Here is a 19,829-nt window from a genome sequence, read left to right as displayed (position 1 = left end):
AGTGACATTTACTTATATTCAATTCCAGTAAATTTTGCTTGCAAAATTGAAATAGTATGTTGAGATCTTCTTGCATATTTGCGCAGTCTGTGTGAGATTTAATACAAGATTAAATGTTCACATCATCAGCAAAGGAGATGTTTATACAATTTTCAAAACATTTGTTTATATGCATTAAATAGTAAATAGCCTAGGTAAGATCCCTGTGGTACACCAAAACCCAAAAGGTATGGTTATATATTTTGATGGTTATATAGGCTTCAATAGTAATACTTTGCAACCTTTATTCTACATACGATGTAAACAATCTGAGTAAATCCCCGGGTACCATATTTTTTTAAATATTTTTATTCACCCTGTCAAATGCCTTGGAATAAGTAATGTATATGATTGTCACTGCGCATGATTTGCATTGCAAAATCTGTGAAAATTGTTAGATTTGATAAGACTAACCATTGTTTTAGGAAACTGTTTTGTTAGTTTGGGATACGTTTCAAAATTAAAATCAGGGGATAAATGCGATCGTGTATTATTTTTTTTAACGGTTTACTGAATACCGACAATATTTAGATGTAGCGATAGTTTTTGGATATTTTATTTGCTCCTGACTTGTGTATTGGAATGACAAGTGATTATGTAAATTTTTGAGGAAAAATTCTTTCTTTTAAAAATTTGTTGAAATGTAAAGTCAACGGAGTCAACGGGGATTGCGCACAGCGTACAATAAATAAAGGTGGGATTCTATCGCTGCTAGCTCCTTTGTTTACGTCAAGCTTAATAAATTGAAAACAAGTTGAAAACGTCCATCTCATTTAAAGCGATAGAACTTACATATATTATCAGAAGCCCACTGATCTGTGGCATTTTTACCCCTTGCCACAACTTTATTTTCAAATCATATTATTTGCGGGAGGGGATATGCAATTCTAAATTTTATGTTTATTTTAAAATAATTGCACCAAAAATTGACTGTAAGGTAACGCTGAGTAACATTATAAGGGTGCCTGGTGTTGGCAAAGGGGTGAGTATCAATTATTATCTAACACATGAATTATAAAAAGAAAAAGTTTAGGTAATGTCAATTTGATCAAAAATATTCATGAGCACATTTGAATAATTTATTCATTCTAGAAGCATAATTTAAAGCGTCAGAAAAAAAATGTGTATTAAAAATCCTTTTAAATCATCGTGCAAATAAAAAATAATTGAATATATTCATTTTATAGTTTCGTGGTCTTAAAAAATTTCATAGAACCTAATCTTTATATAATAATAAAACCACGCATTCAGATATCTGTTGAAAAAAACAAACTACTAAATAATTTTAAATTATTTCAAACCCTTGAGCATAGTATTTGGCAGTACTTAGTTATTACGACAGTTTCCTCCAACCAACCAAAATACACTCGGATTATTCTAATTTGGATTTGGGAATATCACGTGGTTATCCCTGTTATTTTTATTTTACTTGTGTTGTGAACACCAAATCATTTTACTTTGTGGTATTTTTTCATCAATTTTTGTATAATTTCTATTTGTTGTTTATTAATATGAAGCCGTAGATAAGGTAATTTATTTTAAAAATATGAAAAAAACCTGGACCAACCCGGTAAAATATCATGTTGTCTATGGCTAGAGTTTGTTTATGTAAATAAATTATTTTTTCTTGTCTTTGACCGCTGAATTTTGTGAGTATTATTTTGATCTATGGTGTTGTCAAAAGTGTCAGATTGTGTCAATTTTTATTTGTTTGTCGTCAACAGGGTGTAATATTATTTTTGACCTAACCATAAACTGCTTAAATAAGTTAAATAAACATGGTGTACTTACATTTCCCATCAAATCTTACCGAAGAAGAGTTAATGCTACAGGCAAAATACCAAAAATTAAAGAAAAAGAAAAAAGCCGTAGTTGCCTTAAAAACTCCAAAACCTGAAGTTGAAAAACCTATTCTTCCTAAGCGGGCAGCAGAAGCTCGAGATGCAAGGGAAATTGCCAGAAAACTGCTCAAAAGCGGTGCTATTCAAGCTATTAAAACTCCGCCTCCCCGGGCTGATCTTCTAACATTCAAGAGACCCAGAGGAGGTATTGTAAATTTTAACTAAATTTACATTTCTGTTAAGAAGTTACATGATTTTTTTAACAAAATTATAATGTTTTTTGAAATTCGGTCATCGATGCAAAATAAATAAATTATTACGTTTAAAATACAGCTCGCCATCGCTAAATAATAACCTTTAAGTTTAGTCAACTTGCCGATCACTATTAGCCCCTTCAGTGCTCACTGTGTTTAGTAAACATTATATCATAAATATAGTTCATACAATGCATTCAGTTCAACCAATTTTGTATAATTTATTTCATTTATTTATTTATAAATTTATCACAAAAAAAAATATACATACTTAATAACAGGGAATTTATATAAAACCAATTAATGTAAAATGAAAACGGAGTGTTCTCTGTTTATGATAGTCTCCATCTAACATGGCACAGCCTGTTCTAAGATGGAGATTTTCTATCTTTAGAGAGTAAATAGTCCTATACTAATAAAAGAATAACATAAAAAAGAAAAACTAAAACTACTTGATTATAAATGCCTAGCTAATCAAATGTAAGAAATTAAAAATCATTATTATACAAATATAAAGTACATATATGTGCCAAGAATACATGTTACTTAAACATAAATAATATAGTATAATAAATAATAAAACAAATATAAAGCAATGAAATAATTAAAAATATAAATAATATGTGTACCAATTATATAAAGTACTACATTTATTGATTTACATATATTTTTCAAAAAAATCTCTCGCTACACTATTTATATGTGCAGTTATTTTTATTTTAAAATTTGTTTTACATTTTGAGTCTTTTATACTTGGCAATAAATTATTAAATATTGTTGGAGCATTTACATTGTATTACTTTTTACCAAAGGCGGTTGATACAAATGGAACAATACAGTTAATTTGTGTTGCTGAACGAGTGTTTATATTTTGTTGGGTTCTTTTGACCTCACTTAATTTATCATAAAATTTAAGTAGTAGGCACCTCACAAACAATTGTCTTATGTGTACTTACTGATCCGATGTATCCTATCTTTTATATAAGCGGGATCCATAGACTTCTATACTTTATTCTCAATCACTGTTGAGATATCTGTCAATAAATATTTGTCGGCCTACTTATAGAGCTATTTAGAACAATACTAATAGTACAGTGAGTTTGTATGTTTTTGGACAAATCAGCTTTTTGTAAAATAATATTAAAAAATTTATGATAAATTAAGTATAGACGAAAATTCATTAATAATAAATAGGAACATGGACAATCAATGAATATAAATATTATAAATCAAATTAAGAAATAGTGTACCATTACCATCCTTTAGGAATATGAGAAATTTATATAAATTAGAAGTTAAACAACTTTTAGATTCTGAAAAGAATTTAAATTAATAATACATAATCATACCCGATGCTTCCCACCCAACCCATCTGGACCCAATGGCGCATAGGGCACTGCATTGGTAAACCAAATGCAGCATATCTCCATTATAAGAAAAAATAATAATAATAAGCATTTTTGAATGTCTGTAATATTGGGTTATGCCCAGTGAGGTGTTCATATAGAAAAGAAAAAATATAATGTTTTATGTGAAATAAATAAATAAATAATAACAATTTTAATTATAGGAAAATAATTTATATTATAAATTAATGTCTCCTTCTTCTAAATATAATGTCTTCTTTAAAAATAAATATAAACATCTATAAGCGCACCCAGCGCCCAGCCCATTCCCAGTGGGAGAAAGAAACTGGCCGATAACTTCAGCTTATTTCTTCATACAAAATGTATACTGTATACGTCTATACGTCCCAAAACCCAGTTGGTGATTTTTTTTCCTGAAGTGAACTCACTGATTACCGATATTATTTGAAGCTTCTCTATTTGGAGAATAGCATTTCGAACATTATTTCCTAAGGACCGCTTTCCTTTGATTGTATACAGTTGACATATGACATCAGTTCTTTCATCCGCCCGTCTTAATGTAATGTTAGTGGCGCTCTGCTCGGCGCGTGTGTCAATTTTTGGCATTATTTTTTAGAAGGAATTATTAAAAGGTCACGTGGCGGTGCTCAGTGTTAACATTTTATTGCAATATTATTTTGAATATATCTAATGAATGTGATTGTTTTTTTTTTTTAACTTTTGCATGTGTTAAAATAATAGACAATATGCTTTCATTTATTGCACAATTATTGATTATTGTTTCAATTTAATTGATTGATTATTGGTAATAATTATTTTAATTAAAAATAAGTAGGTATTCCGTATTCTGTTGTCAGCAGCTGAAGCGGGGAGATGATGTTGTATTCACACAAAACTATAAAAAAAGAAGCCGTGTATATACTTTATTACTTTGTATGGTATAAGCAGGTACAAATCATTTTTAAAAATATAGCTTACCTATAAAAAGGTCACCTTTGCCACTGGTAGGTGAGGACTCTACATTTGTTATAAGAAGGAAAATTAAAAAACATATTTACAGTAAAACTAAGGCCTAGCATAAAGGAGGATTCCCTGGGTAAGCAGAGAGAAAAGATCCAAGGACTAACCCCATTAGGTTAGGAAAAAACAGAAGATTGTGTGCATTCCTATTGGAAGGAAGCACAGTCCCAACTGTAACAGCATTGCATAGGAACAGCTGTCAACCCCACCATAGGCGGTGATGATGATGTCAATTTGTCCATCACCATCAATCTAATTTTCCTAATTGTGACAGTGATAAGTAAGTAAACCAGGGCTAGTATTCCAAACACTTTTAAAGATATAAATACGCGCTTTAAAAGAGATCAGAATAGTAGGCCAGGAGAACCTGTCTGACTAAACTAATAAATTGTAGATCGTTTTATTCACTGTGTATCTCACCGTTTTTATTGATTTCTGTATTATTATGTTTAGTGTATTTCTCGTGTTAGGTCGGGAGCGTCCTGTCATCGGTCCCGGACCTGACCGAGGGGGTGCAGCATCATATCAGCCCTTCAGCTCGGCCCACGAGCCTCCGGATGAGAAGTCCCCACCCCGGGTTAATAACCTTTACGACACATTCGTTGGCGCCAGAGAAAAGTAAGCTGTTTTGAAAAATATACATTTTTTAACACGGTGCGTAGGTTTTCACGGGGGGCAATCCTTTGTAAGTTGGATTCGTTCTGACAATAGCCGAAACGTTAAAACCAATTCAACTTATACGAGATATAAGAAACATTGATTTTTTAACACGTTTGCGGACAATTTTTTCTATTAGTATCCACTCGTAGACACATAACTTTCTCCTTTTTTTAATTTTTTTACTTCCTATTGGACCGTAGTTGATGGTTTGAAGTAAATCTTATTTGACTAACGTACTGGGACACTTTTTTTGCTGACTGCTTTTTATAAGAACACAATATCTCTTCCTTTCATATAATTACTTCAGTTTCATGTAGGCTATTACCACCATTTCTTAAATGAGAGACACGGCATAACCGCAAATGTGGTAATCAAATAATATAACAGTAATAATCAACAGACAATCACGCTATTAGCCCATAAGGGTAGGCAAAAAAGATAGAACTCCACATTACTCTATTCCCTTTTTAAAATAATATACTTTCTTATGGTTTATCCGAATATTTTAATATTTGGCCATTTTCTGTTATTGCCTTTTTATCAATTGTAAAGAATAACAGTGTTCAAAAATTGAAAATGTTGTGGTAGATCCTCTGATCGAATGTCGTTTTATTAGATTTACATACAGACATCGGTTCCTATACATTCATGTACATTACATTTATACATTACACTTACATTGCCTATGCCCGCTAATTATTCCAAATTTTGACATGTCCATTTTCAAATATTTGTTGATTGTTATGCATAAACTGTCAAACATGCATATGCCGATGATACTGCTTTAGTTATATCTCACAAGGATCTTAAAACTGCAGAGAAATTGCTACAAGAATACTTTGTGAATCTGCAAAAATGGTTCCGTGACGCAGGTTTAATAATTAATTCTAAGTAAACCAAACTTATACACATAAAATCACCGAACAATACAATTTATACAACACCATCAATTTTTTATCATAACTATGCATGTATCCACAGTGATATTGTGCAACCGTGCATATGTGAAAATATTGAGCAATATGTTTATTTAGGTTTAACAATAGATTGTAATTTTAAATGGGATGTACATATAAGAAAATTGTGTAAGTGACTATAAACACAAATTGGTACATGATTACAACACCGGGTTTACTAGTATGGCTGTACTAGAGCTAGCTGTTCCTAGATATTGTAATAAATATGTAAAAAGGACACTGCGACACAGTATACCTAAAATATGCAACATGCTACCGAACAATATTAAGAATAGTGAGTTAAATATAGGAGTGAGACGTATGCTCAAATTATGGTTAATGGAAAAAAGTTTTTTGTATTAATGATATAATAAAATATAAATTATGGTAATATATAAGAACCTGCTGACGAGTTGTATGCTTACAATTCAGCAGGACTTTAATTTTAAGACTATTGTGTAAATAATTTTGAAAAACATTTTTTTTATTTCAGCTAACGCAATGATTAATAAAACATTAAAAATAACTGCAAAATCGGTAGCTATTTATAGGTTTAATACTAATAATTATTCGCAGTCTTCCCTGTTTTTCTACATCTGTATCATAAATATTTGCTTTCTTATGATTTTAATTTTACCCATATATTTCAATTTAGTTGCTATCTTCAATTAAAGTCGTATTTAACCGTGTTAGAAAATGAAACAAGACTTTGAACTCTGATCTGGAGTCCGCAACACTCTCACTGGACCACATCTCGTTTTGTTAAAGTTTGTTGAAATGTATTATGTGATATATTATTAACTAATGTTTTTAAATTACGTTTTGAATAAATAGTATTTCCTCAGTTTGTTGGCCCTTTATTCAGCTCTCTACTTTTATTGACGTATTGAAGTTTTATATTTCATTAAATGTAAATTATTTTTGTAGGGAGGAACGTGTTGAGACACCCCAAAAACCTAAAACAGTTTTTGTCTCGGGACATAAAATAACTGAAGAGCATCTCAGAAAACACATGTCATCCATAGGAACCATTGTGAATATTTCAATGGAAATTGAAAAAAATCGGTAAGATAAAATCTTTATTTTTTTCAAATTTCAATTCATAATTCAAACCGCAAGCACAAAAGCTTGTCTTTTTTTTTGGAAAGGAACAGCATTAAAATAATGAATTCTAAACTTATGTATAAAGTAAGAAAAACTGTAAAAAATGTAACTTAATTGTATGTAATATATTAAATAAATAAATAAAAAGTTTTATTTCAAAGCTTTCCTGAATGAATGACTTGTAGCAATCATAGTTTTAAGTTTTTATTGGTATTCACTGTCAGAATTCACATATATTATGATTTTCTTATTTCAGTGGTTTCGTCACATATGAAAGACCAGAAGCTGCAGCGAGAGCCATTAATGATCTTGATGGGTCTTCTCCAGGAGGCATTCAATTAGCGGTAAACTTACCTTTATATCTTTTTATACTATACATTAACAGATTATTCAATATTTACAACAACAAAAAACAAGAAAATAGGAGAAAGAAATATAAAAAATTAATATTTGCATTTTTATGATTTCTCAAATATTTCCATTTTGGTGCCATTTTCAACTTGTCTCAAATAGCTCTCTTTAAAATTAAAATCAAGTTGTCGTAAAGTGTGTAGCCGAAAGCGAACCTCGGACCTCTGATCCTAGAGTTCGCGATACTACCACAAAACCACAAAAACACTTTTTTAAATTTTATTAAGCCCATCAGGGTTTTTACTAGGATAAACATATTATATTATACATTTTATATTATACCTTAAAGGATAAACCACGGAAGTCCACATTTTGGTGATTTTGAGTTAAATATGCAGAAAATTTTACTGTATGTCCTTACGTTAGTTAATAAAACATTGAAGTCCATAAACATTAAATTAACTGATTTTACTAGTTAAAAAACCACTGAAGTCCAACTCACTTTAATGCAAAATCCACTGATCTCCCCTTTACGAGGTTTACGCTCTAAGAATAATTCAAATATCATTTAGTTCCATTAACACAGAAGTCCAGCATACGTTGTTTATGCTCTAACAATTTTACGATTTATATTCATACAAGTATTGGCGGCTGATGTGTGATAACTGTTTGATATTTATGTTTATTTATGTTTATTTATGTTTATTATGTTTATTATTGACTGAAAATGATGTCGCAAAAAAAGAAACTGAAAACATGCAAAAACGTCCCTGCAATCTAAAGAAGGTGGGTGTTGCTCAATGGATTTTAAAAAGTCATTAGTAAAAAGTTATTGAAATTTTTTTTTAAGCCTTTTTCTTTTTTCTCAAACAAACAATTTTTTTGTTTGAATTCTGACATAAAATTTTCATTTTGTTTTGCCATAACACTTATAGCAGCTCTAACGATTCGCCTGTTGCGACTATGTCATTGATGATTTCATCTTCTATTTTTAAATCATTTATAAAGGGGAATCAATTTCCTAAGAAATACCTGATAAATTGAAAAAAAAGACAATGAGCTTTACTAAATCTTTTTTTCACGTTCCAGCAGCATCACGGTTTTGGTTAGTAAAGCAGTTTTTTTTTTGTTCGTATTGTAATAATAGAGACATCCTAAATATTTTAGTGAATTATGTACATGCGATTTTTAAAAAAGAACGATCAAAGTTATGGCGGGCAATCACTATAGTATAGGGTGGACAATCATTACCCATTTTACCCTATGTTTCTATCTAAAATGTGGACTCTGAATTACACAATCCACGATAACACAAGTGGTGAACCCACAGCAATGATGCGGGATGAAACAAGAGTCAAAAGGGGCGGAAATGAACTTCTGCTTGCTTAAGTGGGCAGCTGACGATTTGGTCGGATAATTGGTCTTGTCGAAATAGGAATATAATGATTGTATTTGCATATACCTGGCTTCTAAATATAATTCCAACGCTAAAAATCATAAATTCATATTTCAACGCCATACCCACAAGGAGGTTGACGTTGAACACTGGAAGCTGGATGGTGTGCATATAGTGACTCCATGGGATTGGGTCCAGTTTGTAAGAACATGTAAAAGGACCAAGAATTTTTAAAATATTAACATGGAGTTATATGATATGAACAATATAAGCTCTTTAAACGAATCATCTTCAGCTCCTTTTGTAGCTCTAAAAAATAATACCAATGGCACACCTTTTCTCATTTGCTGTATGGCTGCAACTTCGAGCACCTTCTTCATAAGACCAACTTTAACAGTAAAAATTTGAAAACTGTAGACCTTTTCAAAAATAACAAGGACGCAAAACATTTTATTTCCCATCGACTTTTTACGAGCTTAAAACTCTTTTTACGTCCAACCAGCACGGCCAAATAGGAAGATCTACAATCTTCGAAACGGTAGATACCTCGAGAACCATATGAATTTTACTATCTAATTCCTCATCAACTGAGATTTTGAATAGTGACCGGGAGTATTTTTTTGTTTTGTCTCTATTATAACAAATGAATGCTGATGTTCTTATGAAAATAATAAAAAATATTTTTACTTATTTTTTACTATCGGCTTATCCATTTTGTCGGCCTCGTGGTGTAATGGTCAGCTCGTTTGCCTACCATGCAAGAGGTCTCGGGTTCGATTCCCGACATGGTTGATATGAAATATTTATTTAAGAGTATTTTCACACTAAAATATTTCGTACCTGGACTGGTACCTGAAGCGTAAGACTGATCATCTTACCTTCATGCAACAAAAATTATCAAGATACGCTGCGATTGGTTACCAAAGCAGTTACCATTAGGTGCGGAAAGGGAATGATGATTGCGTGTGACTACCGTAGTTTATCCTTTAAGGTACAGATATATGTCAAGTCATGTTTTGTCTGGTTTGTGTAGTCATCGTATGCTTAATGTTATTTTTAAATTTGTCTGAATGAATAAATGAATGAATGAATAAATTTACAAACATAAGAAATATAATGAATTAAGCTTTTTAATTTCTGTATATTATTTAAATTCCACTAATAGTAACTGAATACGATTTGTATTTCGGAGTTTTAAAAATAAACCTCGTTTTGTTGAAATATAATATCTAAGTGCTTTTTCTGCATCATTTTCAACACCAAAAAAACAATTTTACTTACCGTTTTTAGCTTTTTTGCGAGATATTTTTAAAGTTACATTAAATTATTGTTATTGTTTCATACAAGCATAATTTACTATGGTTAATATCAATTAATAACTTATAATATTACATATAAAAAAATTAGAGAGACAAATTGGCATTTTTTTTGCTAAAAGTTGGGAATAGTTTCACCTTGAAGGTTTTTTTTAAAGAAATTTACTGTATACTATTTTTTTCTTTGATATTTTAAAATAATAAAATGTGTCAATTTTACCATATATTTATGTAATTACTAAGTTTTAGTATGGAGGATTATTTTTATTCAACTCTCTTATAGGAATAGTAATTGTAAGTTTTTTTTTATGGTGAATTATATTCAAATTCGTTTCAATTTTTAGGTGTCCATGGCCCGTCGCCAGCCTCAGATGGATAGAATTAATGAAGCTTCCTCATCATCAGCTTGGTGCACTCTCTCCACGTCACACTCACAAAAAGGACATCATCGTGATGGTCGAGAGATTACAGATTATCAAGACATGTTTATATTTTAAGTACACAACTCGGTATTAAACTTCTAATTTGATTTTAAACCTCAATCTTATTTATTGACGGTCAAATTGACCCATTAACTTAATACATTATTGGAAATGTTATACTAAACTATCTTCCTGGAATGAAGTGTAAAAATATTCATTTTTAATTAATCATATTTACGTCAAAAGCAAATTCAAATGCAGCATTTGTTTTCTTACTAAATATTTTATTAAAAATATATTTATGGATATTTTTTTTCTCATATTTTCTGAAATTATAAAGTGTTTAATATGTTATTGGTGTCCCAATTGCGGTTCTCTATGCACATGAAACAAGCAAAGACTATTTAATAATCCTCTACAGATTTATGTATTCTTTTTTAATAAATAAATTATTTTTTAAATTTGTGTTTATTATATCTTTGTTGTACATATGTACTTCAAAATGTTGTCAAAATTATCTATCTTAATGAATGAACAAGTTCAAAATCTCTCGCTCAGAAATCTATCGCTATCATTGGTAATTTCCAAAGAACTTGTGACGTAGTTCATTTAGATGAATTATTCGTGCATTTTTGAGAAACTTCACCGTAAAATGAAATGCTCTAATTTTTATATCCAATTTCCCGTAGCATTGAACTTCCTAATTAAGAGCCTTATAAAACATTCATACCTACTAGTTGTAATTTTTTTTTATGCAACATGTTTTTTTCTCTGAATTCTTCATTTAGTTTAGTGAGGATGAAATTAATGATAATAAAGGAGACCGTACAAGTTACGAATAATTCAATGATGAAATATTTACATAATGTATTTATTTATACATAATGCTTCTCAGGTGTGGCATTTGTTTGGATTTTGATTGGTCTTCTGCTCATTTCATTCTAGTTTTCCTTGAACATGAGTAGGATCTTATTATGCAGCATTCTTGATTGTAGTATAATATTATATAATAATAAAGCTATTTTATATGACTACCAAATCCCAGCTCTGCGTAAATATATTTGTAACAATATATGTGTTTAAATAATCCTTTTTGTTAAAATAAGGGGTTATAAATTATATTTTAATAAAAATATAATTATGGATATTTTCTTTCTCATATTTGCTGAAATTATTTTTTTTTTTAATATGTTATTGGTGTCCCAATTGCGGTTCTCTATCCACTATTAGTGTTAAAAATGTACTATGTGCTAATTAAAAAATATTTATGTAATATGTTGATTAATAATACAAATTCTTCTTTCCTTTCATTTGAGTTTATACCGGTCTAAAATTAACCTCAAGTATTTAAATCGCCAACAAGAATCATTAAGAATATTTTAATTAACTAACTTCAAATTAAATTTTTATTTAAATATCAATGTAAATTGCATTTTTTTCTTGTGTAAAAACCTTTCGATTTGGACAATAATTAAAGTAAATTTTATATTTGAAGCATTTGTGGTTATTCGTTTTAATATTGATAATAATTAAACTGTTGTCGACAAATAATATGTATATTTACGTTCTCAAAGATAAAGGTAGGTAAAGTGGAAGAAAACTGGATGTTTGCATATATTAAGTTGTTTACTAATGCAATGCTTGAATATTTCAATATAAAACTGGTCATTTTGATGCTAGGTTGTTCATAATATGAGTACAATTCTTTAAGAAAAGACACATTTGTGCTTAAATTCCTATATTTTACAATAAATATGGCACAGTTCAAGGTAAGATTTTAAAACCCTTTACTTGTTTACAATTTTTATAGACCAAATAAAACTAAAAAAGGGCACTTTAAATGAAGCTATTTTTATTTCCGCATTGCAAAAATGTGATTTCATGTTGTGAAGAATTTTGTTTGACATTATAATTTCCAAAAACATACAATTTTTTAGTAATGAGTCACTGAAAAATATTATTTTCCTTTTTATAGCACTAATGAGCTATTTTCTTTAAATATAACTTATTATTTTCAAAGAGCATTTTGAAAATATAACTAAAACCTACTAAATTTAATTAAATATCTCGACAAAAAAAAGAGACATGACAAAGAGTATAGAAGTCATGGCATTTGGAGGACAGATATACAATATGTATCTTGATAACCATATTTTTTTTCTTCAAGTATCTGTCTGGATTTGGATCCGAATTACAATCTGAGGCTCCAGGATATGAGGGAGCCCTTCCTCGGGGACAAAACTCCCCGCAGTCAGCCCCTTTCGGACTTTATGCAGAACAGCTATCAGGATCTGCATTTACAGCACCTCGCAATGAAAATAAACGCTCTTGGTTATATAGGTTGTTATTAGTAGTATTAGTAAACGTACCTGAAATTGAAACTGAAAAATTCTTCTTTTTAAATTAATTCTAACTCTCAGGCATCCTCATTTTAAAATCTGCATTTACAGAGCAACCGAGAACAGTTTTTTTTTTTTCCTAAATGTGCTATATTTTTGACTCATGATTTTCTGAAAACGTCAACAAAACTGGTTGAAATCCGGCATTTGAAATAACTGATTTATTATTCTTTCGAAACATGAAATTTGAAATATTTTTAAGACATTGAGATTAATTTTTAAAACAATAAATATGTACAATTCTTTATTTTATTTTTATCACATTATCGATTCACTTTGATTTTAGAATTCGTCCATCTGTAGTTCATGGAACTTTTACAAAATACCTGGGTGGAGAAAATTTATCTCATAATTGGAATGAGCAGCACCCTAATCCTAATCAGGTACAGAAAAATAGAGTCCTTTTTTTAAATGCATCGAAGTTATCCACATAACATAATATTATAATGTTTCACAATATCAAATGCAAGATCCTTCCGCCGTCTTATTATTGGTGTGTAATACAGTACTGTCTACCTAAATCAGTATGCAAATGTATTTTTTGGTGTGCAATTTTCTATTGATGTATCGTGCTATATTTTAGTTGAGGTGGAATCCGTTTGATATACCGATTGAAGAAAATGATGGCAAAGTGGATTTTGTGTCCGGATTACATACGGTGTGCGGAGCAGGTGATCCTCGTACCAGGAATGGAATTGCCGTTCACATTTATACATGCAATATTTCAATGATTGACTCCGCATTTTATAACAGCGATGGTGATTTCTTAATAGGTAGGATTCATTCTACTTTAATATATTTAAATTCAGTAATTATTTTTGAAGATATTTTGAGGAGATTATAACCAAGTACTACAAATAATATTTTTTATGTATGAAATCATACATACTACCACTCTCCAGAAACGCATCTGACTAGATGCGTTTCTGGAGAGTGGTAGTTGTCAAATTTAACTCTTGGCATGCTCAAGACATGACTCTTAGCAGACCAAAAAAAATTATCAGTTGATAAAAAACTTTTTCATTGTTGCTTATATAAAATTATCATTTAAACTTATAATTAGAAATCAAACACTGATTTGAGTCTTTCTAATTATAAGTTTAAATATGGAGTTCTACAAAATAAACACCAAATCAATCAATAAAATTATTATTTTTTAGAAGTCTTTGAAATTACTACATATTGTTATATTAATTTTAGTGCCTCAAGAAGGAGACTTGACTGTTAAAACAGAGTTTGGTTTACTTACTGCCGGACCAAATGAAATATGTGTTATACCACAAGGAATGAGATTTAACATAGAAACACATACTCCATCTAGGTAAATTAGCAACATCAAGGCATTATTTGCACCCTATATGTTGTACAGCCCATTCAAATCTTTAATAAACTTGACTTATGTGAGTGTGACAGAACGTTTTCAAATAAAATATTCTGGTGTGCCTACTTACAAATAAAATTTTGCATGTTCACTTGGTTTTGCATATTAAACATTTGACCTCACTATAAATACATTTTTTTTTTACTGTATCTCATTATTTTTTTATTTTTAACTGTGGAAAAATAATGAGAGCTATTGTTCTTGATAGATTTTATAATCTGAAAACAATCCATTTTTTTCAGAGGGTATATTTTAGAGGTATTTGATGGACATTTTAAATTACCTGACTTGGGTCCCATTGGAGCAAATGGATTGGCTAATCCGAGAGACTTTTTAACTCCCGTCGCTCATTTTGAAGATAAAGACATTAAAGGTTAAAAAATTATATATCCCATAGAAAAATATTAGCCCGAATATAACACGGCCTCGAATAAAACGGGACCTATATATTTGGAGCAGGAATGAAAGGAAAAATTCACCAATCTTAAACCCCGAATACAATGTGAATGTCATTTTTAGAAAAATATTTTGAATAAAAAACATCGCATTATATTCGGGCTAGTATGGAATATCACGCTATGTAAAAATTTTACTGCTATGAACTGTATAAACTATAATCACATAATTTTTTTATTTTATTAAGTTATATTTGTTATATTTTAGGATTCAAAATAATAAACAAATATCAAGGTGCTCTATTTGTGGCTAAACAAGATCATACCCCATTTGATGTAGTTGCATGGCATGGTAACTACGTTCCCTACAAATATGACCTGAAAAACTTTATGGTTATCAACTCTGTTTCCTTTGATCATTGCGTAAGTTTATAAATAACTTTTTTTTTATGCACTAGACTCAATTTACCAGATTTCCAAAAGCTTTTCTGTTACATGGTCATTACAATTCATATTTCAGATACGTACATGCAGTCTATCTATTTCAGTATATTTTTTATAAACATTAAGGCCGGCACAAACAATACAATTATTTCAAATCGGGTTGTGGTCCTTCGGCTAGTGTCTCGGATTCACGGATCAAAGGTCCGTGGTTCGAATCCCACTCTACCCCAACTTGATTCCCATTTTCTAATAGTGAGTTATTTACAACTCGTTGAAAATGGCCCTCAAAATTAAACATTTGGGTAAATCATAAGAACGCAAATATTTCTTTTTATTAAAAAAAAAAAAACTACATTGGCTGCTCGTCATATATATATCAGAAGCTTGAATTAGTTTAAACAATTTGTTTTTTTTTTCTTACTCAAGTCTTCAATAGAAAACACTTTTTAAGGCATTTAAAATATTTTGATCAAGCCAGATTTGGTAAATCTAAAGATTACTGTTATGACAGAATTGAGGACTAATAGACAATAATAATTTATTTACAAATAGCAGAATGTTGGTGTAATATAATTTTAGGATCCTTCAATCTTCACTGTATTGACATGTCCGTCCACAAAGCCTGGAGTGGCTATTGCAGACTTCGTTATATTCCCCCCAAGATGGTCCGTGCAAGAAAATACTTTCAGACCACCGTATTATCATAGTATGTAAATCATTTTGAAACATTCAGTTATTCTATCCGATTCAGAAAAGTATGTAAAATTGTTTGATTATCCCAATCAGGAAGTTCAGTGCTATAGGAACTTTTACATGAATATTTTTTCTTACAAGCGGTAAAGAGCGGCATTTAATCGTAAAGTGAAGTTTTGAAAAATTAGCTACTTTGAAACGTCACAATATCAATAATAATCAATTATAGCCTTTTTATGTGTTGTGATAGATTTCCGGTTTCCGGGTGGCTTAGCCGGGTGGATGTTTTTAGACGTTTAGCATGTTTTGATAGGTACATGGTTCTCCTTTTAAATGTCAGGAAACTCATCAACTTGAACTCATGCACAGGCGGTGTAATTTCAAAATTACAAAACTTAGGGACAATACATAAATTTTATTTTTTTTGGCTTAGTTTGATAGTCAATTAACAAATATAAAAAAAAACACTGAATTTCCTAATTGGAATGAGTTCTCTGATTTTGAAAACAAATTATGTACAACTTTGATTTCAATTAAAAAAATATTTTACTTTATATATAAAAATACATAATAACAAAATTCATAATGAGGAAGTTCAGTGGTCTTTTTTATTTGTTAATAGACTATTACAATTTTTATATATCATATTATCAGCGCTATGATTTTTAAAGTTTTAAATTTCTGAAATAACTCTGCGTGACATTAGAGGTTCTCTTCCGCTTATTCTCGATCAGTTCTGCCTATTGGTCCATTGACGGCAAGCAAACCGGAAATCTTCCATAACTGTCTTATCATTTATTGATTCATATGAACTAGTGACGTCGCTCAAAGTAATGCAATTCTATTAGTATTTTTGGGCATTTTCAGGAAACTTTGCTGTACAATTTAATGCTCAAATTTTTACCATGCACAAGAAAATATTTATTGTGTCTGATTTCCCGTAGGGCTGAAGTTTCTCATTCAAAGTATTTTATATGTTCAATCACACGCACCACTTGCAAAATGAAACTACCCCGAGATTTTAAAGGAATTTTCAACTCACATTATTTCATATTATTTATAAAGTGAAAATAAAAATAATGAATAATCATCCCACGTAACATCTAATATTTCTTTATTTAATTTACCAGTGAAGTACCTACTTTAAACAGGATAAATCTATCGTGATTTGAATGACAGGAAATTGCATGAGTGAGTTCATGGGGCTGATTCTTGGGAGGTATGAAGCAAAGGAAGGAGGGTTCCTTCCAGGAGGTGCCTCTCTGCACTCCATGATGACTCCTCACGGACCTGACGCTGACTGCTTTCGGGGAGCCACCACAGCAAAACTTGTACCACAGAAAATAGCAACAGGAACGCAGGTAAACAGAAGTCTTTACTAAGAAGTGCAGTAAGAACTTTATTCTTAAACTTTTGAAGATTTTCAAACATTTCATAATGCCTCATTAGATGAATCACTACATATTTATATAAGTTTTAAAAATATACATTTTCATTTTGTATAGCACATATCTACAATAATTAGACTTGATGATTTTAATAAACTCACAATTTTGTTCAAAATTTGTTTTTAAAAGTACTTTTCTGACATCAATAAATCAGTTTGTCATAATTATAGTCGATGACTTTATGTCAGCTAATAAGAGGCACAAGATTATTCCGTGGCTGTAATTTTTAGTGTCCCTTATTCGCTGGAGATTTTGGGAATATCTTTTTACTAGTTATTTAATTTAATGAGAAGAAGATTTTTGGTCAAATTTATCTGTTGAATTTCAGGCGTTCATGTTTGAATCTTCACTAAGCATGGCTGTTACTAAATGGGGAGAGGAAACTTGCCAAAAGCTAGATGGAAATTATAACCAGTGTTGGCAATCGCTCAAAAAACAATTCACCAACCTCTCGATATAAAATTGTATGTTGTAGAGTCAAAACCTCTTCACACTACATACATATTCTCAATAGTAACAAAAAAAATGACATTTGTATAGAAGATTCATTATAACCTTCAGAAAAATAATAACAATATTACATAATATCTACGTTTGATATACATAGTAGCATTGTTGTAACCAGCGTTGCCAGACACGATCAAGCGAAAAAAGGTAGATTCGGGAGAGAGGGTAGGAGGGGAGGAGGGGGGCAAAAATTAATTTAACAGCTGTTCGAAATTTAAGTGCCGTTTTGCCTAAGGCCGTTGCTTTAAATAGTTGAAAACGCTTGGTAAATGAACAATTGAAAATTAAAAGGACTGCAATAAGTGAATCACCAAAATATAGTGATTTATAATGTCTTCTTTTTCTTACAAAAAAATGTAAATTACAATATTTCATTTCAACATTTAAATATTCATTTAAGAAAAGGAATATTTGAGTTGGTTCTTATAAACAATAATAGTATAATACATAGATTAAAATTCAAAATATTATTTTATTGAATGAATGACACAATTTTATCGAAATATATAGTATTTTTATTGTCAAACAAAGAAATAATTAATGTTTTAAAGTTCTTTCAGTGCTACTTAAAACTTAATAAAATTTGCTAACTGCTGAAGTACTGAACAAATTATTAAAACAATGATCAACTAAATTTATTTAAATCCTATTTATTATCCTATTTACATATCTATTTAGATATTTAACTGAAGATAAAACCATTTATATTATTTTCAATATGAAAAGTGATCCCTCTACATTTCACTTCATAAAATAGACATATATACATTTTTCAATAATGTCATGAAATTCTATGCCATAATTTATTTTACCATATTCAACAACACTAGCCAATTCCATAATGAATATATCATTCATTGGATACTTATGTACGATAGATAAGCAGTTTTTTAAATAAGCAACTGATGGCAATCGAAGTGAGCAAACAAGCAATAAATTATTATAATATTATTCATATGAATTTGTTTTATTTGCATTGAAATTTTGTTCTGTGGAAAAAACAAGGAGATTTATAAAAATCGGTAGAATTTCAATCGAATTCGGTAGATTGATCCCAAAATCGGCAGATCTACCGAAAAATCGATAGATCTGGCAACGCTGGTTGTAACTATTGTTGTGCCCTATTATTCTGTTATTAGGTACATAAGAAACATCTCTGAATTTTAAAAATATAATTCACAACACGCATTGAATGAGCAAGTTTGGTGTTTTTTTTTTAGATTTTTTATTTGTTAAAAGACTATTAAACTAAGCCAAAATTTAAAAAAAAAAAATTTTATGCATCGTATTATCAGCGCTATGATTTATTAAAGTTTTGTGATTTTGAAATTACTCCGCGTGTGTGAATTAGCTTCCCGTAAACCGGAGATCTATCACAACTCTATCATTGGTTGATTCAAAAGAACTAGTGGCGTCATTCAAAATAGTTATTTTTTATTAAAATCATTTTGATTATTTTTTTCATACATTTTAAGAAACTTTGACATACAATTACACTCTAATTTTTACCGCACCTAAGAAAATATTATTTTTTTTATATCCTATTTATTATGAGTTCTATGGCACTAACTTCCTCATTGTCAAAATTAACGTTTTATTCTTTTTAGAAGCAATTTTTATTTATATTGAAATAAACATTTTAACTGGTCGGTTGTTTCATGTAAATCAAATGTTTATCTTTTGTTATTTTTATTTTGATATGCTAGGTCTTCTTGCTCATACCAATCATCATAGTTTCATCGATCACACATCCGATGTGGGACGGGGTTTAACAAAACACGCTTTATAAATATGATGATGCCAATAATTAAAAAATATTTTTAGTCTATAATCATA

General features: G+C 30.0%; 2 protein-coding genes across 2 annotated transcripts; both read left to right on the top strand.

Moving 5' to 3' along the window:
• Positions 1–1,699: 1,699 nt before the first annotated feature.
• Positions 1,700–11,187, top strand: LOC148283984 (negative elongation factor E-like). Its single transcript, XM_088242880.1, has 5 exons — positions 1,700–2,085; positions 4,992–5,139; positions 7,065–7,202; positions 7,498–7,585; positions 10,649–11,187. The coding sequence occupies exons 1-5, from the start codon at positions 1,818–1,820 to the stop codon at positions 10,799–10,801; spliced, it is 795 nt and encodes a 264-aa protein (XP_088099006.1). The 5' UTR covers positions 1,700–1,817; the 3' UTR covers positions 10,802–11,187.
• A 968-nt stretch (positions 11,188–12,155) lies between these two features.
• Positions 12,156–18,929, top strand: LOC148283983 (homogentisate 1,2-dioxygenase-like). The gene is made up of 10 exons (XM_088242878.1): positions 12,156–12,495; positions 12,894–13,066; positions 13,412–13,508; positions 13,709–13,898; positions 14,326–14,446; positions 14,749–14,879; positions 15,170–15,324; positions 15,925–16,051; positions 17,218–17,399; positions 17,815–18,929. Exons 1-10 carry the CDS (start codon positions 12,481–12,483, stop codon positions 17,944–17,946), a joined length of 1,323 nt encoding a protein of 440 aa, XP_088099004.1. The 5' UTR covers positions 12,156–12,480; the 3' UTR covers positions 17,947–18,929.
• The last annotated feature ends 900 nt before the right edge of the window (positions 18,930–19,829 follow it).

The sequence above is a fragment of the Micrasema longulum genome, unplaced genomic scaffold (assembly GCF_059751315.1).
Source record: "Micrasema longulum isolate JH-2025_06_02 unplaced genomic scaffold, ASM5975131v1 h1tg000173l, whole genome shotgun sequence".
Classification (NCBI taxonomy): domain Eukaryota; kingdom Metazoa; phylum Arthropoda; class Insecta; order Trichoptera; family Brachycentridae; genus Micrasema; species Micrasema longulum.
This window is presented reverse-complemented; position numbering and strand designations above follow the sequence as displayed.